This window comes from Phalacrocorax carbo, chromosome 3 (assembly GCF_963921805.1).
Source record: "Phalacrocorax carbo chromosome 3, bPhaCar2.1, whole genome shotgun sequence".
Classification (NCBI taxonomy): Eukaryota; Metazoa; Chordata; class Aves; order Suliformes; family Phalacrocoracidae; genus Phalacrocorax; species Phalacrocorax carbo.
In genome coordinates, this window is record NC_087515.1 from 48,178,535 (window position 1) to 48,199,043 (window position 20,509).

Below are 20,509 nucleotides of genomic sequence, written 5' to 3' on the forward strand. Positions count from 1 at the left end.
ACAGCTATTTGTGTTGCTACGCCCTCACTAGCATTCTTCTGGTCCTCTGAGTCAACTTATCTCATTTCTCCTTTGGATTAGTTTTTGTGCGGTTTCATTTGTGTCCTGAGAAATCAGACCAGTACTAGAGTCTTTGCAGCCTCAATGACAAAAATAAGGGATGAGGGACAAGGAAACAGGACCATCTACTGTAACAACAGCAAATAGTGTATGGAACTACACTACAGATACCTTAAGCAAAAGCAAAACCAAGCTTTAATGAGATAGCAGTTGCTCAAAATGCTGCTCAGTAAAGATTTCACAGCAAAGATATTGGTGTGTCTTTAAGTTCTTAATTCTGATCCTGTTGAAAACATTCCATGGTTTTAGCATATTGATTTTTAAAATAGTTTCCTCCTCGTTGTTTCTCTCTGTTTATAGATGGTGTTTGTATCCCTGGGCGCACCAAGGAGAGAACGTAAAGGTGAAGGTGTTCAGCTTCCAGCATCCTGCCTGCCACCTCCTCAGAAGGACAACATTCCAATGCTTTTACTCCTGCAAGAACCTCATCTTACCACTCTTTTTGATTTGTTAGAGATGCTTGCCTCTTTTAAGCCTCCTTCTGGAGAAGTGGCTATGGAAGATAGTGAGGTAATTTAGAGTAATTTTATTAGAATAATTACATGTAAGTCATATTTAATTGCATCTGGTTTTCCTATCTGGCCTACTTCTGTCCAATTGCTAGATATGTTTATTGTCTGTATGTCACGCATGGTGTAATCATTATAATGATTTTTCTAATTTTCTTAGAAACATTGTTATGATATATTTTAAATGTTCTAAATATTGTACAAGCTGTAAAAAAGTAATTCTTAAGAAAGAATATTGATTATTTAAATAGACGTGGTGAATAATAATGGGAATTGGCTTGAAGGAGGGTTTGTAAAGGCTTTGTTGCAAAACCTCAAGTTTTATGCCTTAACTGCCATCGTTAGCCTGTGGGATATTAAATAACCACTAGTATATTTGAACCAGTAGTTTATTTTTAAGTTTTATTTACACTCAAGTATTTCAAAGTATGTGATACGCTGTGAAGATAATAGAACTTAGTTTCTTGCAGGTTCAGTGAGACTTCAACTATCATATTCTATTTATGGATTTACATTAGATAGGAAACCGATAGCTTCTTAATTAAGAATATATACATTTTTCTGGACTTTGCAATCTTAGCAAGGTTATTTTCACAAAGAAGTTTGCAGTAAGAATGGTTGTTCTATGGTTTGTCAGAGCACAAGATGTGAAGAACTCCATCTCCACGCCGAAAACTTATCCAGACGTGTCTGGGAACTGTTAATGCTTCTGCCAACATGCCCTAATATGTTGCAGGCATTCCAGAATATTTCCGATGAGCAGGTAAACAAATAATGCTCGTTTCACATGTTTATCTTCATTGACACGGATGTTTTAGTGTCTGGTGTATTAGCTGAATTTTCCCCAAACAGGAATGTTAAATAGTAAGTATGTTAAGTATGCTGAGACATGAGTAAACCTAATAAATAAACCTAATAATTCTCATGAAATGAAACTAAACAGAGGTGCCAGTTTAGTTGCCAAATTTTGTTTTTACAATTTCTTAAAAAAAATGTAATAAATGAAAAGAATAATCCATACTAATTGCCAAAATATTTTGGTTTGAATTGAAACAGCAGTTTCTTCATCTGCAGCCTTGCTTTAACATTATGAATGTTGTAATAGTAAACCTTTTGGTACTCTCTTCTGTAATTTCAAAATGTGTATATGTTGTTTACTTGCCCTATAGATGAAAATTTTGCCTCTTCTAATGTTTTTGAAATTACATATTAACAGTTTTGAGATAGTATGGTTCTTCATGGACACATGCATCAAAATTTTGGTGGAATATAACATTTGGCTTCCTCTACTTCAAAATTAGGTGTACCTTAACTTATAATAAGGTTGGAGTTTTACTCAAATTTAATTGCTGAAATCACATTATTCAAATTGTTAATTGTGTATAGAAATGTGCTTGAAATTTTCTAATTTCAAGTTATAGATGAAATTAAAACCCAAATAATTTGTCCACGTCACTTTAAAAATCCTCTCCTTGCATTTTTTAGGTAGGTCAGCATTACATATAATTGTGTTAATTGTTTTCTGTCTTTTTTTATCTTTTAAGGGTAATGATGGCTTTAGCTGGAAGGATCTTCTGCGAATAAAAAGTGCCCATAAACTTTTGTATGCCCTGGAAATTATTGAGGCTTTGGGAAAGCCCAACAGGAGAATAAGACGTGAATCTACGGTAATAGTTTTGTGCACAGAACATATGCTTTTGTCTCTGAACCAAAGTATATATTGATGAGTTATTTTATGGTATTTTAATTCTTTAACTGTTTTTACAACAAATTGTTTTTGTCTGTCTTTAGGGAAGTTATAGTGATCTTTACCCAGACTCAGACGATTCTAGTGAAGATCAAATAGAAAATAGTAAAAACACATGGAGCTGCAAGGTTTGATGTTCCTACAGTATTCTGTGATACCTAATGTAGTTTTTCAAAAAGATATAAAATGAAAACCCATTTGAAACATTATTTATCTCAGAGTTTTTGATCTCAAATTTAGGTACAATATTTTAAAGTTCTTTGTTTTGTCAGGCCTGTAAATTTGTCATAGTTGTGTACAACTATTTTGTTTTTCATAAAATATCCAGCTGAATAGTTTATCAGATATTTTGTTATTTATTTAACTGAACTTAGCGATGCGTCTGTATGTGCTTTTTCTCACTTTGGTTCCATAATATCGTTACAGTTTGTTGCTGCTGGAGGCCTCCAACAGCTACTAGAAATTTTCAATTCTGGAATCTTAGAGCCTAAAGAACAGGAATCATGGACTGTGGTAGGTGTTTATTTACCCTTGTTCTCCAGAATAACATAGCAGTCATTTGTAAAGACATCATTATTTTCAGCCTTTGTTATAGTTACTTTTCGGTAGTAAGTGAAATAAATGAATTCTATAATTGAAACTACCGGAGCCTATGCAGTAGCATCTTTTTCTTGAATATTTTGTATTCCTGGAATAATTTATTTTCTTTAAAAAATTACAATCTTCATACTTATGCTTTTTTATATTTTAAAACCACCCTTTGTAGATCAAGGGAACATCTTAGAGGGAGGGAAAAAAAAACAGTCCAGGTTCTATCATTAGGAATGATTGTAACTGCATTGATAATACTATTGTATGTCACGCTTTTTTAAAAAAAACTCACAAATAGCCAAACAAGAAGGGGGTACTTTATTTTTGTGGTTTTCTGCTTGTTTTAGGGAAAGTTTTTATTTGGAAACTTTTATTATAGTCTGTTTTGAAAGCACTAATCTGTTAATTATCTTCCTGTCTGAAGAGGCCGAGAAATATCATTTCCCTTTCTTGGCATTTAGACAAAAGCAGTAGCATTGTGGCTATGGTGTTTAATAAAGCCATGTTTTCAATAATGAACATTATTACTAGTTGTTCTTATAGAATGTCTTTTTTCATCATTATTCTAATATTAGTTTGAGCTAAATTCATATCATAATGAAAACTTCTTTTATTAGAGTTAATTTTTTCTCTTCTATTTTCAGTTCTATGGAATTTGATTTAAAAAAACAACCCTGAAATATCCCAAGCTCTTAGTAATATGTACATAAAAAGAAGTAAATGAACAAGCATACACATGTTTGTATAAAACTGATGACAGTTACTGAAATGTTAAAAAGAAGGCAGTTACACTTTTTATTAGAAGTTTGATAGTGTTTAACTGATTTTGATGTATTTGTTGTAAATTTATTTCAGTACTAGAAACAAGTTGTCCTTTTCTCTACTTAATATATAAACAAAAGTTTTGTATGATTGCTTTTATTGGTCTATCCAGAAAGTATGCACAACACTGCGAAAATAGTAACAGGTTCTGCAACTAAGTGCCTTAGTACAGGGTCCTGACTTACGCATATCTAGGTGCTAGGTAGCTGACCTGCTTCATGTGTTGCTGTGACGTGGTGCTCTGTTTTGTGTTAATTTTATTCTCATAATGTACCTTCTGCTGTGGGGAGCTGAGCAGTTGCTGTGTTTGGCCATAGTCAGACAGCTGAGAGGCATGAAAATCGATTTCAAGAGTTACTAAATGTATCAGTGGTCTTCATCTAATGAGATGTTACAATACAAAATGGTGTTTTTAAACTAGCACATATTGTCTCTGCGTGGTTAAATATATTCAACTTAAAAGCACTTCTGTACACTATGCTTTATACCCTGTGCTATAGCAGAATACAGTGCAGGAAAGGTTTTTAACTGTTGACCGTAACTATTTCCTCTGTGTTATTTTATGCACTGAATAAATAATAGCACATCTTGAATGCACCTGTCAATAGGAATAGATCATGAAAATAGTTTAATTATAAGATACTTCTTTATTCTGGTGAGGCTTTGCCAGTTCGGTCTAGCTATTCATCCTTTATACCTTAGTTAAGCTTTTCATTTCATATTCCATAGTAGGCATAGAATTATTTGTAAAATAAAAAATCCCTGAAAAAAAAAGATTTCTTTTTCTTCTTATTCACAGTGGCAGCTAGACTGTCTTGCTTGCTTGCTGAAGCTGATATGCCAGTTTGCAGTTGATCCTTCAGATCTGGATTTAGCTTACCATGATGTCTTTGCCTGGTCTGGTGTAGCAGAGAGTCACAGAAAAAGAACATGGCCAGGCAAATCAAGGAAGACCGCAAGTGACCATGTGAAGGGGCTTCATATACCTCGTTTAACAGAGGTAAGAGATAAACAGTGTGTCCATTCTGTGAACTTTAGAAAATGACTTCTTTGTTGTGTGAAGCCTTTATTTTGGTAATAAAATAATGTAGTGGAAAAGTTACTAACGTTAGTCTATATCACTACATGTTACTGTCCTCTAAAAAGTATATTCATTGCTTTAAAACTGGCAGTTTTAAAAGCTGAATTGGGAATTCAGGATTCCAGTGCTTTACCCCTGTTTCTTAGATTTTGTTTCCCAAATGAATTACTCTTTTTTCTTTTTTTTTTCCCTTTTTTTTTGGTAATGGTAACCTGTTATATAGGCTGTCTCCATCCTCACTAAATCCATTTTAGGTTCCTTTAGTTAACACTAAAATAACTTACGCTACTAAAAGGATATCCAAGTGACTGAATGGTAAACTTACCTAAAGCCGGAAACCTTCCTACCAGATTCCTGCATGCTCATTTCCTAATGTAGACCAAGCAAATATAGTATTTTCACATCAGAGATACGTTCACTGTAAATCAATTGCTTTTAGGCGCAGGACCAGCTGTGATTGCCAGAAAGTGCAGATCTGAACTGTGAGCTGGAGCCAAACTTCTTATTTGTCATTGTTGTACATGGAAAGACCTTAACTGTTCTATAAGTATTAGGTATTTTTGACAAAACAGATCCCTAAATTGCCAAAGCTACTATGATACAGGGAAATTATCAAATGTATTAAATTCTTCAACATTGGTTGTGTGTTAATACTGCTGCCAGTTTCTATACCAGGTTTTAAATTTTTGTCATTGACACGTAGTTTTGATTGCAGTAGATTTGCTATCTAAATATTTTAAGACTTTCTTCAGTCTTTGATTGGAAAATTTTGTGTAGCCTTCAGAGGTTCTCTAAAGATGAGCAATTTAAGTGAATGTATAGTCAATAAAATGTGTTGATCACAGAGATGAGTGATATTTAAATATCCAACCTCATCCTCAACCCTGTCTCTTCAAGCCTAATAATTTTAAAAGGAAGTGAATAGCCTGTGCTTTTAAAAAAATACTGTTTTTATTAAAAAGATTGAATAAATGGTTGATTTTTCTATTGTTAAATTATCTTAGAGAAATAGAATGAAATTTTAGCATCGAGCCTTAATGAAACAAGATTTTAGATCTGCTTTGATAAGAACCAATGTAAGTTTTAACTGTGGAGATGCTATGATTTGTCTTTTGCTCTTCCTCCCTCTACACAGGTGGGTTTGTTTTAGATTCACACAGTGTGTATAATTTAAAACCAGATCAAAAAGCTTGTTGTTATATTAACTGTTTTTTTTTTTCTTTTGACTTCAATTTTTAAAGGTGTTTCTTGTACTTGTCCAGGGAACCAGTTTGATTCAGCGACTTATGTCAGTTGCTTATACATATGACAACTTGGCACCTAGGTACAAATATCTTTTTATTTTTGTAATAAAGCTAATCAAGTGTGCACATTTTCATCACTGCTTTAAATAAAGTAACTAGCTCTTTCAGTTGTAGTTCCCCCACTAACACCCATATCAGAAATTTAAGCCTATAGCCATTAGACTTGCTTTTCTTAGTCACCTCTTCTGGTAGTTATCCTGCCCTTGTAGGAGGAGCGAGAGCGAGAAGAGAGGCGAGAACTCTCAGTGATCAGGGTGTAAGACATGGAGCAACAAAATATATATGGTATGCTCTCATAAATTCTCATGCCAGAACTTTTTCTTTGGTCTGTCTGTAGCAATAAGCGTTCTCAATTTCAAGGCAGTGTAGAGGAGAAATAAAAATAAAATCACTTTTAAGTTGCTTAGTCATCTGCTGGTTTTGACTTATTTTTCCCACCCTAACAACATGAGCTTATTACCTCTGAAATTACCCTTATTTCTTTAGTAAGTGTGCATGTTGTGAAGGCAAAATTTTACCTTCAGGAACAGGCTACTAGAGATTTTTACCCTTTTTGCCTTTTGCCCTGAGAAAAAGCAATTCTGTGTAAGACTGCATCGTGACAGAGTCAGACTAATTGTGGGGGGGGTCAGGTTTTTTGCTACATTTGGTGTTGTAGAATTGCTTGATTCCAAGTAACGGATAGTGTGTTTTACCATATTTTTAAAAGATATTTAAGGACTTTCAGAGCATTTCGAGTCAAGTCTGCAAATGTGCCGAACTTTAACCTCTAGTTGAGCTGCAGGAATAATTTTAAACAAACACAGTGTTTTTGGCTTCATAACCTTTTATTGCAATTTATAAAAATGTAAGTAAATAAATGGAAACATTTAAATTAAATTTGTCTAAAGTTTGGAAATGTTAGTTCAAAGTGCGGTTCTCTATGAAGAATACTAGTTTTCTTCTGTATAGGTCAGTTCTTAGTTCCGTTTTACATCATCTCTTTTTTGGATGAAATAAAGGGGTTGTGGGTATTTTATTTTGACTTCTTACTGTGTAGTCGGTAAAGCTTTAATGGGGTGACTTGCAGATTTTCATAGTTTTATTATTGTTGCTAATTTTGAATGCTGCAAAAAAAGAATCCTTTTAAGATTAACATTTTAATTTTCTTACTGGATACTTAAAAGTGACTGTGTTCTTACTTGTGGGTGCTTGTATTTCTAAGTGATAATCTGTTACCTTCTGTGATAAAGTTCAAATGCCTTTTATCTTCTTCCTGTTCAGGGTGCTGAAAGCTCAGTCTGATCACAGATCAAGACATGAAGGTTAGTGCTGCAAAATAGCTACATGTTACGAACTGATAGTAATAAAAACACACCGAAGATAACAAATTATGCGTCTGTTTTATTCTACCGTTATATTCTACCATGCTATAAAACTCTGTTCCTTGATACTGTTAGGGCTGTTGTAAGCTAGGTGGGAATACACAAAGGTGCTTTCCTTCTCTGGAAATCGTTTTATATTAATTGAAATTTTGTACTGTAGCTATGCCTTCATCTCCAGAAGAGTTGGTTTTGGTAGGAAAAGCAGCTATATTCTCATTGTCTAAAGAGTGGCATATATAACCCCATAATAGAGTCAGCAATAGTTGCCTTTATTATTCTGCTTTATAGAAACCATTCTGGGCCCAGAATTCCTTGGAGCTACCCCCTCCCTCCTGTGGAGGTTTCTTACAAAAGGTCTAAATGACCTGTGTCAGATTAAGTCTGTATCAAATAACTGTCAAAAGTCCAGCACAGGTGTGCATAAATATAGGTATGTCCTCCTAGACTTATACGTTGCCTTCAGTTTTTCTACGTTGTTCTCCCCTGCGGATGTTAATGTCTGTGAACTCAAATTCTCAGTAAATGCTGTGTATCACCCACTGAAGTCTTACTTCTAGCTTTTAAGAAAAAAACAGATATAGTAGTTAGTCTGGGAAAACGTTCATGTTAAGACGTGATGCAACCCATTAGTGAAATACCAGCTCACTGCTTAAGAAGTATAAAGATGCAGGAAAGGATTATGCCCCACATTGGTAATACTTAGAGTAATCTAATTTAATTATTGTCAGTATTTAGTAAGCATATTGGTAAAATTCTGAGTTTAGGTAGTGTCTTATGTGCCAGTAAGGGTGGAGTCTTGTGTGTTAGTATGGCTGAAATAAATGTCATATGTGCTAGAACTAAGCAACTCTTCAAACTAAAAAGCCTTTTCTGTTAATTACAGTGTGATTTACTGTTACCTTATTTCCTTTCAGTCACTCACTATTCAATGTGGCTGTTGGTGAGTTGGGCTCACTGCTGTTCCTTGGTGAAATCCAGTCTGGCAGACAGTGATCATTTGCAAGACTGGCTAAAGAAGCTTACCCTTCTTATTCCAGAGGTATGTTGAAGGAGAAGTTACTGCATTAATAATTAGTGCATAGTGTGGAATAAGATTAATTTCCATTTCAAGCTTCCATTAAATTCAAATCATATCATTTCCTGCCAAAAGTAGGCAGGATCTGACTCAGTTACTTGCAATCCAGTTTAAGAAATAATCAGTGGTAGTTAAAATACCATGTAAGATGGCACATTTGTGGTTGATTGCAAACCAGTTTATAAACTCTCATCTTTGTTCTTGGCTTCTATTTGAAGGTAAGTTTTTCATTGTAATTTGTTGAAATTTCTGGGGGATGCCCTCTTACGTAGATTAAATATACTTCCTCCAATATATTATTTTTTTATCTATACTTTTTGTCACAAAATGGGGTGAATGAGAGTTGATATAAAAATGTCTGTCATTACTACCTTTTTGCTTAGCTTTAAATAATTTTTTCTGATTTAAGAAAAATCTGAAAATTGCATAAATATATGCATTGTAGAAATTTTTTTTATTTACTAGTGATTGCTTAAAGGTCCAATATGGACACGATGTGGTAGTTGTTATCAACTAATAAAGTTGTGCTTTATTACTCAGCCACTGAAAAAGCTTACATGCTGACTCCATTTAAAAACCCTGGGGGAAAAAAAAAAAGAGTGCAGACTGCCAAAGCTGGATTAGAGATTATCTGTGGATATTTTTCTTAAGAAAAGAATAAAAGAAAGGATAAAATAAGTCTTCTAGTGATGTTAAGCAAATTAACCATATAGTAGGTAAGGAGTAAGTGCTTGTTAGCAGCATCACATAGATTTCCCTAATTTGCCAAGTTTTGGTAACTGGCTGTAATCTTTACTGTAGCAAATATGTAACTGAAGAGACAAGGGGCACAGACAAATCAGCTTTTTTTGTTAGAACAGTATCTCTTGCATTTTTATGTAATTTAAATGTATCTTATTTGTAATATGTGTTTTTAGAAAGACATATTCTACCCTGATAACATGATAGGTATTATAGAAGAAGTTAATTATGTACGTACAAAAGAAAAGTCAACAAAAGAAAAAAAATCTTCTAAATAATGTGTGTAACCATTTAATTCTTTTGTTTTTCATAAAGACTGCCGTTCGCCATGAGTCTTGCAATGGTTTATACAAGTTATCTCTCTCTGGACTGGATGGGGGAGACTCAATTAATCGATCCTTTCTGCTGCTGGCTGCGTCAACATTATTAAAATTTCTCCCGGATGCTCAAGCTCTGAAACCGATCCGGGTAGGAATTTAAGAAAATGCAAGACTTTATCAAAGATGTATTTAAACTTACTTTTGTTAATATAAAAGAAAAAATGATAGCACATACTATCACTGTGTCTCACATAGTGTTTCTGATACGCTGAGATATTAAGACTTTCGGTTCAGATGCTTCCAGAAGCTTCACAAAAATAGTTAAAGCTGTGACACTACAGTAATTTAAAGCTTGCCTGTACTTGGAGAAATGCAGAAATAGCATTTAGGAAGTGCACTTGTTCTGGAATTTTTGTGTCCACATAACACACTGTTAGGGAATAACAGTTGTGTTTTTACTATATGCCTCAATTTCCCTTTTAAATGTAGGTAAGGCCATAAATAAATCAGTATGTTGTTTTATGTGTATATAAGTACCCTCTGTTGTTGTGGCTGAATGTTATTGTTCCCCAGTCAGTTGCTGCTGTTTTTCTGTTGGAGTGTTACAGTCCTTACAGCTCTACTAAAATGAAAAGATTGTGGATGCTGTCAAAGCTACTTCAGGAGGCATTCTCACTGTTAACGTATGCAGGTTAATAGAGATGGTTTGAACTAACCTGGATGATTTTGCCTAAAGTCAGTTAGGAATTGTAGACCTAGCAATGCATATTGGGGAGGCTGAGGCTTTGCCAACTTCAGCTGATGTAGCTAGATCTGAAGGAGAGCACTTGCATGGACTTGTATGGCAGTGATGTGTGAACCTGCATTTTGGGTCTGTCAGGCAGTTATTCTTGTGACCCTGTGTGGCATTTGATTTCAGAGAGCAGTTAATTCAGTTTAAGTCTGCTTTTGTTTTAAACTCCATTGATATTAAGAAAAAGTTAAATTAGAACAATCTACAGAAGATTTTGCATTATTTGACTCATTTTCAGAAGAGTTTAAAATTGGAGTTGTACTAACTAGTGTTGAATTCAGCCAAAGTTTCTCATTATTTGTCTAGTCTAATACTGAACATTTTTGCAATTTTCAGTGGGTAGGATGCAGTCAATACCATTCTAAACTTTTTTTTAAGAGTCTGGTAGCTCATCCTGAGAATCTTTCAAGAAAATTCGTAAATATTTTGGAAGAAAAACAGAACACACACAGACACCATTGCAAAATACATAATTTTTGCACTTGGCTTATCTTAAATAGGAGCTTGAGGAAAGTAATATCCTTGTAACAGTTACTGCACTTAATACATTTTTTAATACACAGTTATTTTGTCTGATGTACTTCAGAACAAAAGCTATTTCTTTTCACAGATAGAGGATTATGAAGAAGAAACAGTACTGCGACCAGGTTGTAAGGAATATTTTTGGCTGCTGTGCAAACTGATTGATAACATACATGTCAAAGATGCAAGTCAGGTAGGTTTTGCTTTGCATTCATAGGAATGTTTGCTTTTTTACTTTGGGTATTCAGACCACTTCAGTATGAGACTATTTTACTTAAGGTACAGTGGACTGCTGTGAACAGCTCTTGGATCTTTCTCATCTCCCGGCTTTCCCTGCTGTCTGATGTGTATTTAGTAGCTCTTGGCCAAAGGAAGCTTCAGAATCTGAACCTGTAGAGTCAAGGATGGGGAATGGGTATAAGACACAGAGGGTGAACTTAGGTGAAGGTAACAGACATTGGGAATACTGTAATTATCTGAGAGATTCACTGTTGATAATTTCAATGTGGTCTAAGGAGGAGGTAATCAAGTATTTGACTAAAGCTGAAAGAGGAAGAAATTTCAGTTAACAGCCACTAATCACAGGTTAGAAAACTTATTCACGATTTTTTAACCCTTTAGAGATGTTTCAAGTTACCTTTTGGGCAAACTCTGCAACTGCTTGTGCTGGCTGGTGGCCCTACATAAATCTCTCTAGCTCATTCTTAGTGTTGTGGCAGGAATGTGGGAAGGGAAGGAAGATGGAGCCTTAATCCTAGTTTCTCCAGAATGGAAAAGTCGTGTCCTCTCCTGACTCTGGATGTACCCAGTAGAGGCAAAGATTTTGCTTCCTCCCCACCCAGTTCCCTTCCATTTCTGTTTTATTAATTGAATCTCTTAGCTAGGCTAGAGTTGTGCCTACTTCTTCTGCATGTTGCTCAAGCAAGAAATGCTAATGGGACTTTTCAGCCTTCTGATGACAAACTGTGTTCTTCTGAGGAATAACAACTAAACACCTCTCTTTAAAATAGTACTATTCCTTTGTTTTTTCCCCCTGGTATGGTAGAGATAGTATATTTGTGGGATCTGGAATTCAAAGAATAAATGTTACTTCTTTTGAACTGTACAGCACAGGTTTTAAAAAACCATGCAACTCTTCAAACATTTAATCACATTTATTAAAATATATTAAAATGTTGTTTTGAGCATGTTTGAAAGATGAGATTTGATTGTCCCTGTTTTTCTGTATGCAATAACAAAATTTCATGCGAAAGCACAACCATAGTTTCAGACTAGGCTTGTAAGTTGTAATTCATGAAGAACATAATTATTTTCCATTTATGTTCCATTTTCTTTATTTTTAATCAGACGACACTGCTTGATTTAGACGCACTAGCAAGACATCTTGCTGACTGCATTCGGAGGTAAGGTTTGCTCATAGTAATTTCACTTGAAGTTGCATTGTATTTATTGTTAGTGGGACAGAGTTTTAACATTTCTTTTGTATATATGTGTGTATATATAGCAGAGAAATCCTTGACCATCAAGATGGTAATATAGAAGATGATGGACTTACAGGACTACTTCGTCTGGCAACAAGTGTTATAAAGCACAAACCACCCTTTAAATTTTCTCGTGAAGGCCAGGTAAGAAAAGGTCACTGAAAGACTGTGATGGCATCAAAATAGCATAATCTTTTGTTACTATACTTTTTCATTTCACCTTTTTTCCACCATTTTGATTGCAGTGCTCACTATATGAGATTATATGGTATTTCTAGCTTTAGGATGATGGTTAAAAACACACATATCATTCCTTTATTAAAAAGTAGCACATACAGTCCCTTCCCTTTCTAACTATATTTAACTTCAGGATAGAGTTTTTATATCCTAGAAATTTTATTTATTTTCATTTGTTATCTTTAAATGTTTTCAGTATTGATCAACATTAGCTGGTTTAAGTCATTAACAAGAGCTGCTTTTTGACCATATCCTGGGACAGCTGTGAACTAAAAGTGGCTTTTAAGATTAGTAACATTCCACCCATGCTTGTAAGATGGGAGAGTAGCTAGGCAGGGGAAGCTGCTAAAAAATTTCTACTTTGTGTTTCAGAGCCACATTGTTTAAAAAAAATAAAAATTTGTGGTGTAAAAGATGACTTAAACTGATGGGGTATTCTATAGACTGTATGGAGCGTATGACTGGACCTTTAGTGATGTTTCACCAGGAAAATAGTCTCCTGTATTCAATTATGTTGTATATATCCTGTCTGTTTACTCCTTCTGTTATCATAAAATGGCCCTGAAGGTAATTTTACTGTCCAAAAGTTTTAATAGTGTCCACATTGTGCACTAGCATAAAGTTACATTGCTGACAGCATTTTAAAAAACTACTACTCTGTAATTCTCCTGGAATAAGTGTATTTTAAGTATGGAGAGCTTGCAGGTTAAATTAGAGCAAGAATGGGATTCACAGAGTGCAGTGTGGAGGATCATGCAGTAATTAGAAGAGGTATGCAGAGATATATGAAAAATATAAGAAGAAAACATAAAGGGAAGCTTAAGTAGAGAGGAGTGATACTATAGAGAATCCTAAAGTACATTGCACGTGTGTAGTATATCACAGGGTAGGCCAGAAATTTGATTTGAAAAATGGATCAATGTGATCAGAGCAGTATCCACAACAGACTTCTCAAAAAGAATTTGGCTTTGCTGAGAGACAGGGATTTAGTTACATTTTCTGAGACTAAGTCATGATCTAGTATTAATTTTTTTGATTCTATGTCCAATTAAGAACACTTACTAACTGCATGTTTTAAAGTGTATTAGTGAAGAGGTTTATATTGTATTCAGTGTAATAGAACAGAATTGTGAAACCACATGCTCCCTCTGAGCAAAGGCTGGAGAAAAAAATATCTGGGCAAATACTGAAGATAGTCTAGACTTGCCCAGAGGATTATGGTGTTCTGCTGTGCCTTTTCTTCTCTACAGATGCCTTCTCTTATTAAGTAAACAAAATTATTGTTTGGCAAATATTGTCAAACTTTAAAGGTCACATTTTGTGACAATGGATGCTCGACCTACCTTCTTAGGTGTCTTTTATAGATAATGATTGCCTACCTTATTCTACACTAAGTGGAAGAAAAATACATTTTCAACATATACTGGCTAGCACATCTTCACTAGAAAGGTATATCTTAAGGCCACTTTGATGGTAAAGATACATATTTTTATCAAGTTTGGGATTTTGCATTTAGCCTCTGAGCAAAATCACCTATAGCATTCTTTGTCTTCCCTGCTCCAACATGTCAGAATTCAATCAGCACAAATACAAGATTGAGAATGTTATTCACACAAAGATAGATCCAGATCTCAGAAGTTACTGCTTTTCTAGCATGGGGCACTTTAAGGTGGCTGGTGTGTTAAAACACCTGTTTGAAAAAGGCTGCAGCACAGCACTAGGCTGCAGCTGAAAGCACAGTCTAAAACTCCACTTAGTAGATGCAGCTGGTCTGTTGATGAGCTGTAATATCTACACCTGACAGCTATGGTTAGGAACAAAATGGAATCAGAATGCTGCCCCACAATCACTCCTGATACAGACTAACTACCAAGAAACCGGATGCCTATTTATTTTTAATTTTATGCATTTTCTTTCTCCAAAGTGTAGGGGAATCTGGAATAACCTTGTTTATATTGGCCAGAAGACCTCTCCATATTATTCAGCTGTAAACATAAGACCCTGGTTATAAGATTTTATATTAAGACTATAGGAATTTCCCTGCACACTGGAACAAGGCTTTTTATGGTCATTTTGCTGTGTATTCTGCAAAAGGCCATTTTTTGAAATACTTAGAATTTAGGTAGATTTTACAGCAGAGCCTGCCTTGTAATGCTAAAAGGCTTTTTAACTCAATGTACCTAAGTGGTGAAATTCAGGAAGAACTTTTTTTTAATTACAGTGTAGAAATTGTAGAATGAAGTATAATAGCTGGATTTGGTAGCCTGTGCTCTACAAAGCGGGGAAGAGTTCTGTCCCTAAAAAAAATTCGGGGAGATATCTTCGGGGGGAAAAAAGCAATCAGAATTGTGCAGGGGTAGAGGATTTATCATCTGATTATGTAGACAACTAAAATGATAAATTACTCATATGATTTAATGATTAAATACAGTTTGTTAAGATTGCAGACATTTTACAGAAGCAGCGAAGTGTGGGCTATGGATCATGTCATCAGCCCTAGACATAAAGTATATGAATTGCTGGTTGTTCAAGGAAATTTGTTGAAATACTGCTCAATTTCTTCTTTCATGGTCTTATTATACCACTTAAATGACTAATCAGTAATGTTCACTTCATAGCTGAAAGGTGGAGGAAAGCCTTTTTACCATTATGCACTTCTCTGAAGGTGCTGTACTTCTGGAAGAACATGGCCACCTGTTCTTATAGACCTGTACAGATCATGGTTGTTTTTTTCTCTGTTGTTATCCTTTTAATATTTTACTTCTAGTTTCATTTTACTGAATTAAATTGGCTAGATAGAAAGAAGGTACTTACATTTAGGCAGATCCATGTCATTTTTCAGTGTGTTAATCTGGGACGGTAAAGATAAATAACAGTGTGTAATATGTATTTATCATCCAACGGCAACCTGACTTGGTACAGCCATGCTTTGTGCCTTTTATAGTTAGGTTAATATTCCAAACATGAAACGTACAAAAAAACACTTAGAGTACACATGGTACATAATTTAGTGTGTATTTTAAGATGAATAAAACTCAGATGAGTAGAGTGATTCATGTTACATGGTGTCTTCACTATGAGAAACTAGTCTTAAAGTTGCTAAAAATACATGTGTGGTGTTTGTCAAATTGAATTATCTATCACGAATCAAGCATAATTTATCATTCTTTTTCAGTGGCTGTGTTTCTCTTTAGGCTATAATATGTTTACAGTCCACTTTATGTAGTATAAAGTAAGTGTTGAGATGAGTAATTCAGAATTTGTATACAAGTCAGAAAGTTCTGTAAATGATAGTCTAGAAAGTCTATAGAAGTTTATAGAACATTGTTGTCTTTTAAGAACATGTTCAAACTGCTAAATGTGCTGATTGAACTGTTTTACAGGAGTTTCTGAGAGATATCTTCAATCTTCTGTTCTTGCTGCCAAGTTTGAAAGATAGACAACAACCAAAATGCAAGTCACATTCTTCAAGGGCTGCTGCTTATGACTTGTTGGTAGAAATGGTAAAGGGGTCCGTGGAAAACTACAGGCTGCTCCATAACTGGGTTATGGCACAACATATGCAGTGTAAGAAACTTTATTCATATACAGCTTTTGAGTATTTTGTGGACAAGTAGACCATTTGCATTTCCTGTTCATTTTGGGTTTCTTTTGAATTTTCGGATTTATGAAGTTCAGGAAAGAAAATAGGTATGTACTTGTCATACGGACTCCCATTCCGAAGTCTGCATTGTGAACAGTACTAAATCATTGAGTTTCCATTTCCTCCTGAAATACATCAGAAGTGTCTGCATTTAATGACTTTCCAAAAACAGTTATAAGAATACATAGGTAGAAACAGGGAAAGGCAAAGGTGACATAGAATATTTTTAAGACTTAACTGTATAATTTAAGTAAAGTAGTAATGAAGTAAGACATTGTTGCCAGTAGCACAGCCCTTAAAATTCCACTTTGTAGCTCTACTAGTTCCCCACCATCATTTATGGTAGTGTCACAGAGCAGTTGTAGGCATCTTTTGCATACCTCGCAAATGAGTGGATTTAATCCCATGTATAATTTTCAGATCATCTGTTCTTAAATATGGGCTATTTAAAGTAAAGGTCCTGTTAAATGACACCAACACATAGATAACATTGTTAGAGTGAATTTCACATGTTTCATTTGCTTGTGCTGGATTTTAATTTCCGTTTTCCCTTTCTAACATGAAGAAACATTGTATGTTTATACATAAGCCAAAGTATATAAACCCCACTGTGGATGTATTGGCTATTAACAGCACTGTCATGTTTTCAGTGTCTCTAATATCTGCGTAGTTGACTTCAGTCTGTACCCAGATGTCTGCATACAGCGCATACAATTTTGTTATGCTTCTTGGCTTTCATGCTTCCTGTGTTTTGGAAATTCAATTCCTATGTATAATACGTAAATTACCAAAATGGGAAGTTAGTTACTATTTTATCTTTGATTTGCAAATTCTCATTATGCATTTTTAGTTTGATAGATTTCCTTTCACATGCCCAGTTCAAATTTCTGTAACCTGAGGATCTGTAATTTATAATAATCTATGGAATTGATTTAGTGCCTTAAAATTTAGGAAGTGAAAGAGATATCTGATCGTAATTTTTTGTGTTCTGTACTCATATGCCTGGAGCCTTCTAAAAAGCCTCCAAAGATGAAGAATACATTTTATTAAAATATCAGACATTTCTGTTTGCTGTGAGTACATCTGCTGCTGCTGAGGTTGTCTCTACCTGTCCAGGTGCAATCATTAATTTCTTACAGGTAGTATTTTTCTCACTCCAAATCCCAGTAATTCCTAGGTGCTGAAGTTTTCCATAACACTTACCACAGTTGTTACTTTCTTCCAAATGCTGCTCTCTAGGTTGTTTGTTCCTTCCTGATTTCTCCAGAGCCATCTGGTCTGTGCTCCTGCTCCATATTCAGTGTATGTCAGTTTCATGAATGTTAATTTTATTGCAACTGACAGAGTGCCATTGTCTCTTTCTGATGTGCAACCAAGACAGAACTTCTGATACCTCATTTGTTTAAAGTATTGTAGTCCATTGATGTGAAGCAAAGGTTTTTAAAACTGGATTTTTCAACTTTGCTTATCTCTGTAATCTTATTACTCTTTAAAAATCTTAGCCTGTATCTCTGTTGTTCTTAGGAGAAACATTAAGGAAAATATTATAAATTTCCATCCTGTCTTTCGTTTTAATGCTTTAGTTTTGTGGTTCATTGGAGAAATTTTCGATCCTACCACTTGTACAGTTGTCCTCTAGTCTCACCAATTGCTGTCGCTGCTTTTCTACCATTTTTCTCACACTCCTAACTGGGTGAAGCCAGGATGCTGTGAAGAGGTGGCTTTAATTTAATGCAGCAAAATAAAGTGAAAATTTCAAAATGAACACATATTATTAAAGGCTATCTAGTATATCCTTCTGGGGGGGGAAAGAAGTAGGGTTCTAATTAAAAATTATGTAACTAAGGCTGCAATCTGTCAGTCATTAAAATGTACAACTGTATACTCTTCCTCAGACTTACACTAGTATGAATACTGTAAAGTAGTTGTAGTAAAGTTTTAACTGCAGCAGCATTTTTCTTCAAATTTTCCACTAAAGTAGTTCTCTTCATTGATGGATGGAACAAGAGAATGACTTGCATGCTTTTTTTCCTACTTCACAGATAGAGTGGTTTTAAGTGAAGACACAGGGATGCTTTCATGCGTTTTCAGGAACTGATACTGTAGGAAACAAGCCGCTGAGTAGCTGATGTCAGCTGACTACTTTTCTCCTCACTTTTCTCAACGGGGGGCCTAACAATTAATGCAGACTCTGATCTTACTGAAGAAGGGATTATAGATACCCTCTGTTGTTCATAAAATTTCATGCAGTGTTTTGGAGTTTTGCTTTCTTTAAAGACCAAGACTAATGAAAACATTCAATTCAAAGGAGGGAAACAAGACCAGCTGCTTTGCTTTCTGGCAAGTTTAAGATAGCGTCGGATGTTATGTTTGGAGCAGAAGCATGATCGGAAGGTGGAATAAAGAAATGCATGGTCATTTGAAGAGGAAGAAATTAAGTTTTATTTTGCTTTAAAAAGAACGTGCATATTGCAAATTTGGTTACAAGTTACCTCTTCCTGAGGAAAGGCTGGTTTCTGTAATGACAGTGAGGAACAAAGAAGATAGACATAAATGAGGCTTAAATTTACCTTTCTAGGTAAGATCCATATGGAAGAAGGGAAGCTTTTATTACGAAAATGAAGACAGTCACTTTAAAATACCCGGGTGGAGAAAACAGGATTTTCCTGAGAAATTCCCTGTCAAATTTCTGAAATCCCTTTGTCAGATGGAAGTAGGAGGAAGATACTCCCAACTGGTCTCATGAAGTATAAAGTAGTAATCTGATTTCTGTGTAATCACAACGTGATGAGCTACAAGCGGAGTGATAGATGCTGAGTCCTTACATCAGAAAGGATGAATTAAGATGTTGCAATTTAAGGATTTCAGTTAAGGGAGGGAATTTTGTGGTGTTCTGCCATGCTAATTACTTTCTTTAGGAGGTTAAATGTGGAGGAGAGCTTTGTTTCAACTGGCCCATCAGCCCAATGCAATGAGTTAATGTAAGGTCATGCTGCTGAGATTTGTTGAAACAAGAGAATTAAAACTCTTTCCTTCCCTACTTGAAGTTGCAGGGCTGATAGTTGTTTTGATGCCAATGCCAAAATAAAGATTACAATAATTATTTGTTGTGCAACAGAACGTCTTGTGGGTCTGGGCTCTGTGGATATGAGGATCTGTTCAGAGAATGCCAAATAGTTCCCTAAATTTATAGCTGGTAGCTAGCGTGAATTGAGAAGAATCGTTAAGGAGCCTTTAATTTTTGACAAAATAATTAAGGATTTAAAATGTAAATCTTGAACCCACGTAGTTTTTTGGTTTATAAAAATAATTCCAGACTACTTTTTTTCTTTGCTCTTTTTCTGTATATCTGAACATACACTTGAGACGCTGAATTATTTGTAGGACATTCTGCCTTTTTGGAGAATGATATACTTTGGGCTGGATAGCAAAGTCAGATGCATAGGAACTTTTTGCGTCAAACTTCCTGCATACCAGGGAAGATAGCCTTTGCTGTATTTCTTTGGACACCAGATTCTTTCCTTTGTAATTTAGTGCTTGTGTCATCTAGTTGCCTCTGCAGCTCAAATGGTTAATTCCCCATTCCATTCTCCTGCGTGGGATGCTAGGAGGAGAAACCTGTAAGTGTCTAGAAGCAGTACTAATCACTTACAAATGGTTTGTCTAGTCTGTTTACCATCTTCTTGGCTGGCAGATGAGGAGAACTTTCCCATTCTTCTGATTTCTTGGCAGCCATATCAGAAAAAGGCTTATTAAGAAGAGTCTGTCAGACTTGCCTAGCTTGTCTAGTGCCATGCTGTGTAAGAAATAGATTGCTACATCTGGTATGAAATATAGAGGAATAGAAAACTTAGAGGAAAATAAAATTACTTTTCAATCTGATTCTCTAGGCAATTCACTTCTTGCTTACCCCTATTTTTCTTGTAGATTGCAGATTCCTTTGGTATATATAGCTTTGAAGTGCAATAAAAACCATTCTTCCTCTTCCTATAAAAACTGTTCCCAAGTTTATTCAAGCTTGTGTATAGCCAAGCACTTTATTTCACTGCACTTTTGTGCCTTATCTCTGATAAGCATCTATCCATCTTTTGTACTGGTCAAAAAGATCTTTTGCTATCCTGGCATCCGTTATAGTAGATGTCATTCTGAATCTAGCTTC

The 20,509-nt window shown here is 35.0% G+C and overlaps 1 protein-coding gene across 8 annotated transcripts in view; it reads left to right on the forward strand.

Moving 5' to 3' along the window:
* Positions 1-20,509, forward strand: part of USP34 (ubiquitin specific peptidase 34) — a 140,078-nt gene that overhangs the window by 76,737 nt on the left and 42,832 nt on the right. For 7 of the 8 annotated variants that reach the window (XM_064446827.1, XM_064446831.1, XM_064446825.1 and 4 more), the window contains 14 exons: positions 421-630; positions 1,267-1,392; positions 2,174-2,296; positions 2,421-2,504; positions 2,803-2,889; positions 4,589-4,789; positions 6,112-6,194; positions 7,438-7,478; positions 8,453-8,577; positions 9,670-9,822; positions 11,078-11,182; positions 12,337-12,392; positions 12,494-12,614; positions 16,091-16,274. In XM_064446827.1, coding sequence (XP_064302897.1) covers positions 421-630; positions 1,267-1,392; positions 2,174-2,296; positions 2,421-2,504; positions 2,803-2,889; positions 4,589-4,789; positions 6,112-6,194; positions 7,438-7,478; positions 8,453-8,577; positions 9,670-9,822; positions 11,078-11,182; positions 12,337-12,392; positions 12,494-12,614; positions 16,091-16,274 — 1,699 coding nt within the window. The remainder of the gene's footprint in view (positions 1-420; positions 631-1,266; positions 1,393-2,173; positions 2,297-2,420; positions 2,505-2,802; positions 2,890-4,588; positions 4,790-6,111; positions 6,195-7,437; positions 7,479-8,452; positions 8,578-9,669; positions 9,823-11,077; positions 11,183-12,336; positions 12,393-12,493; positions 12,615-16,090; positions 16,275-20,509) is intronic. The other variant, XM_064446829.1, reaches the window with a different exon arrangement.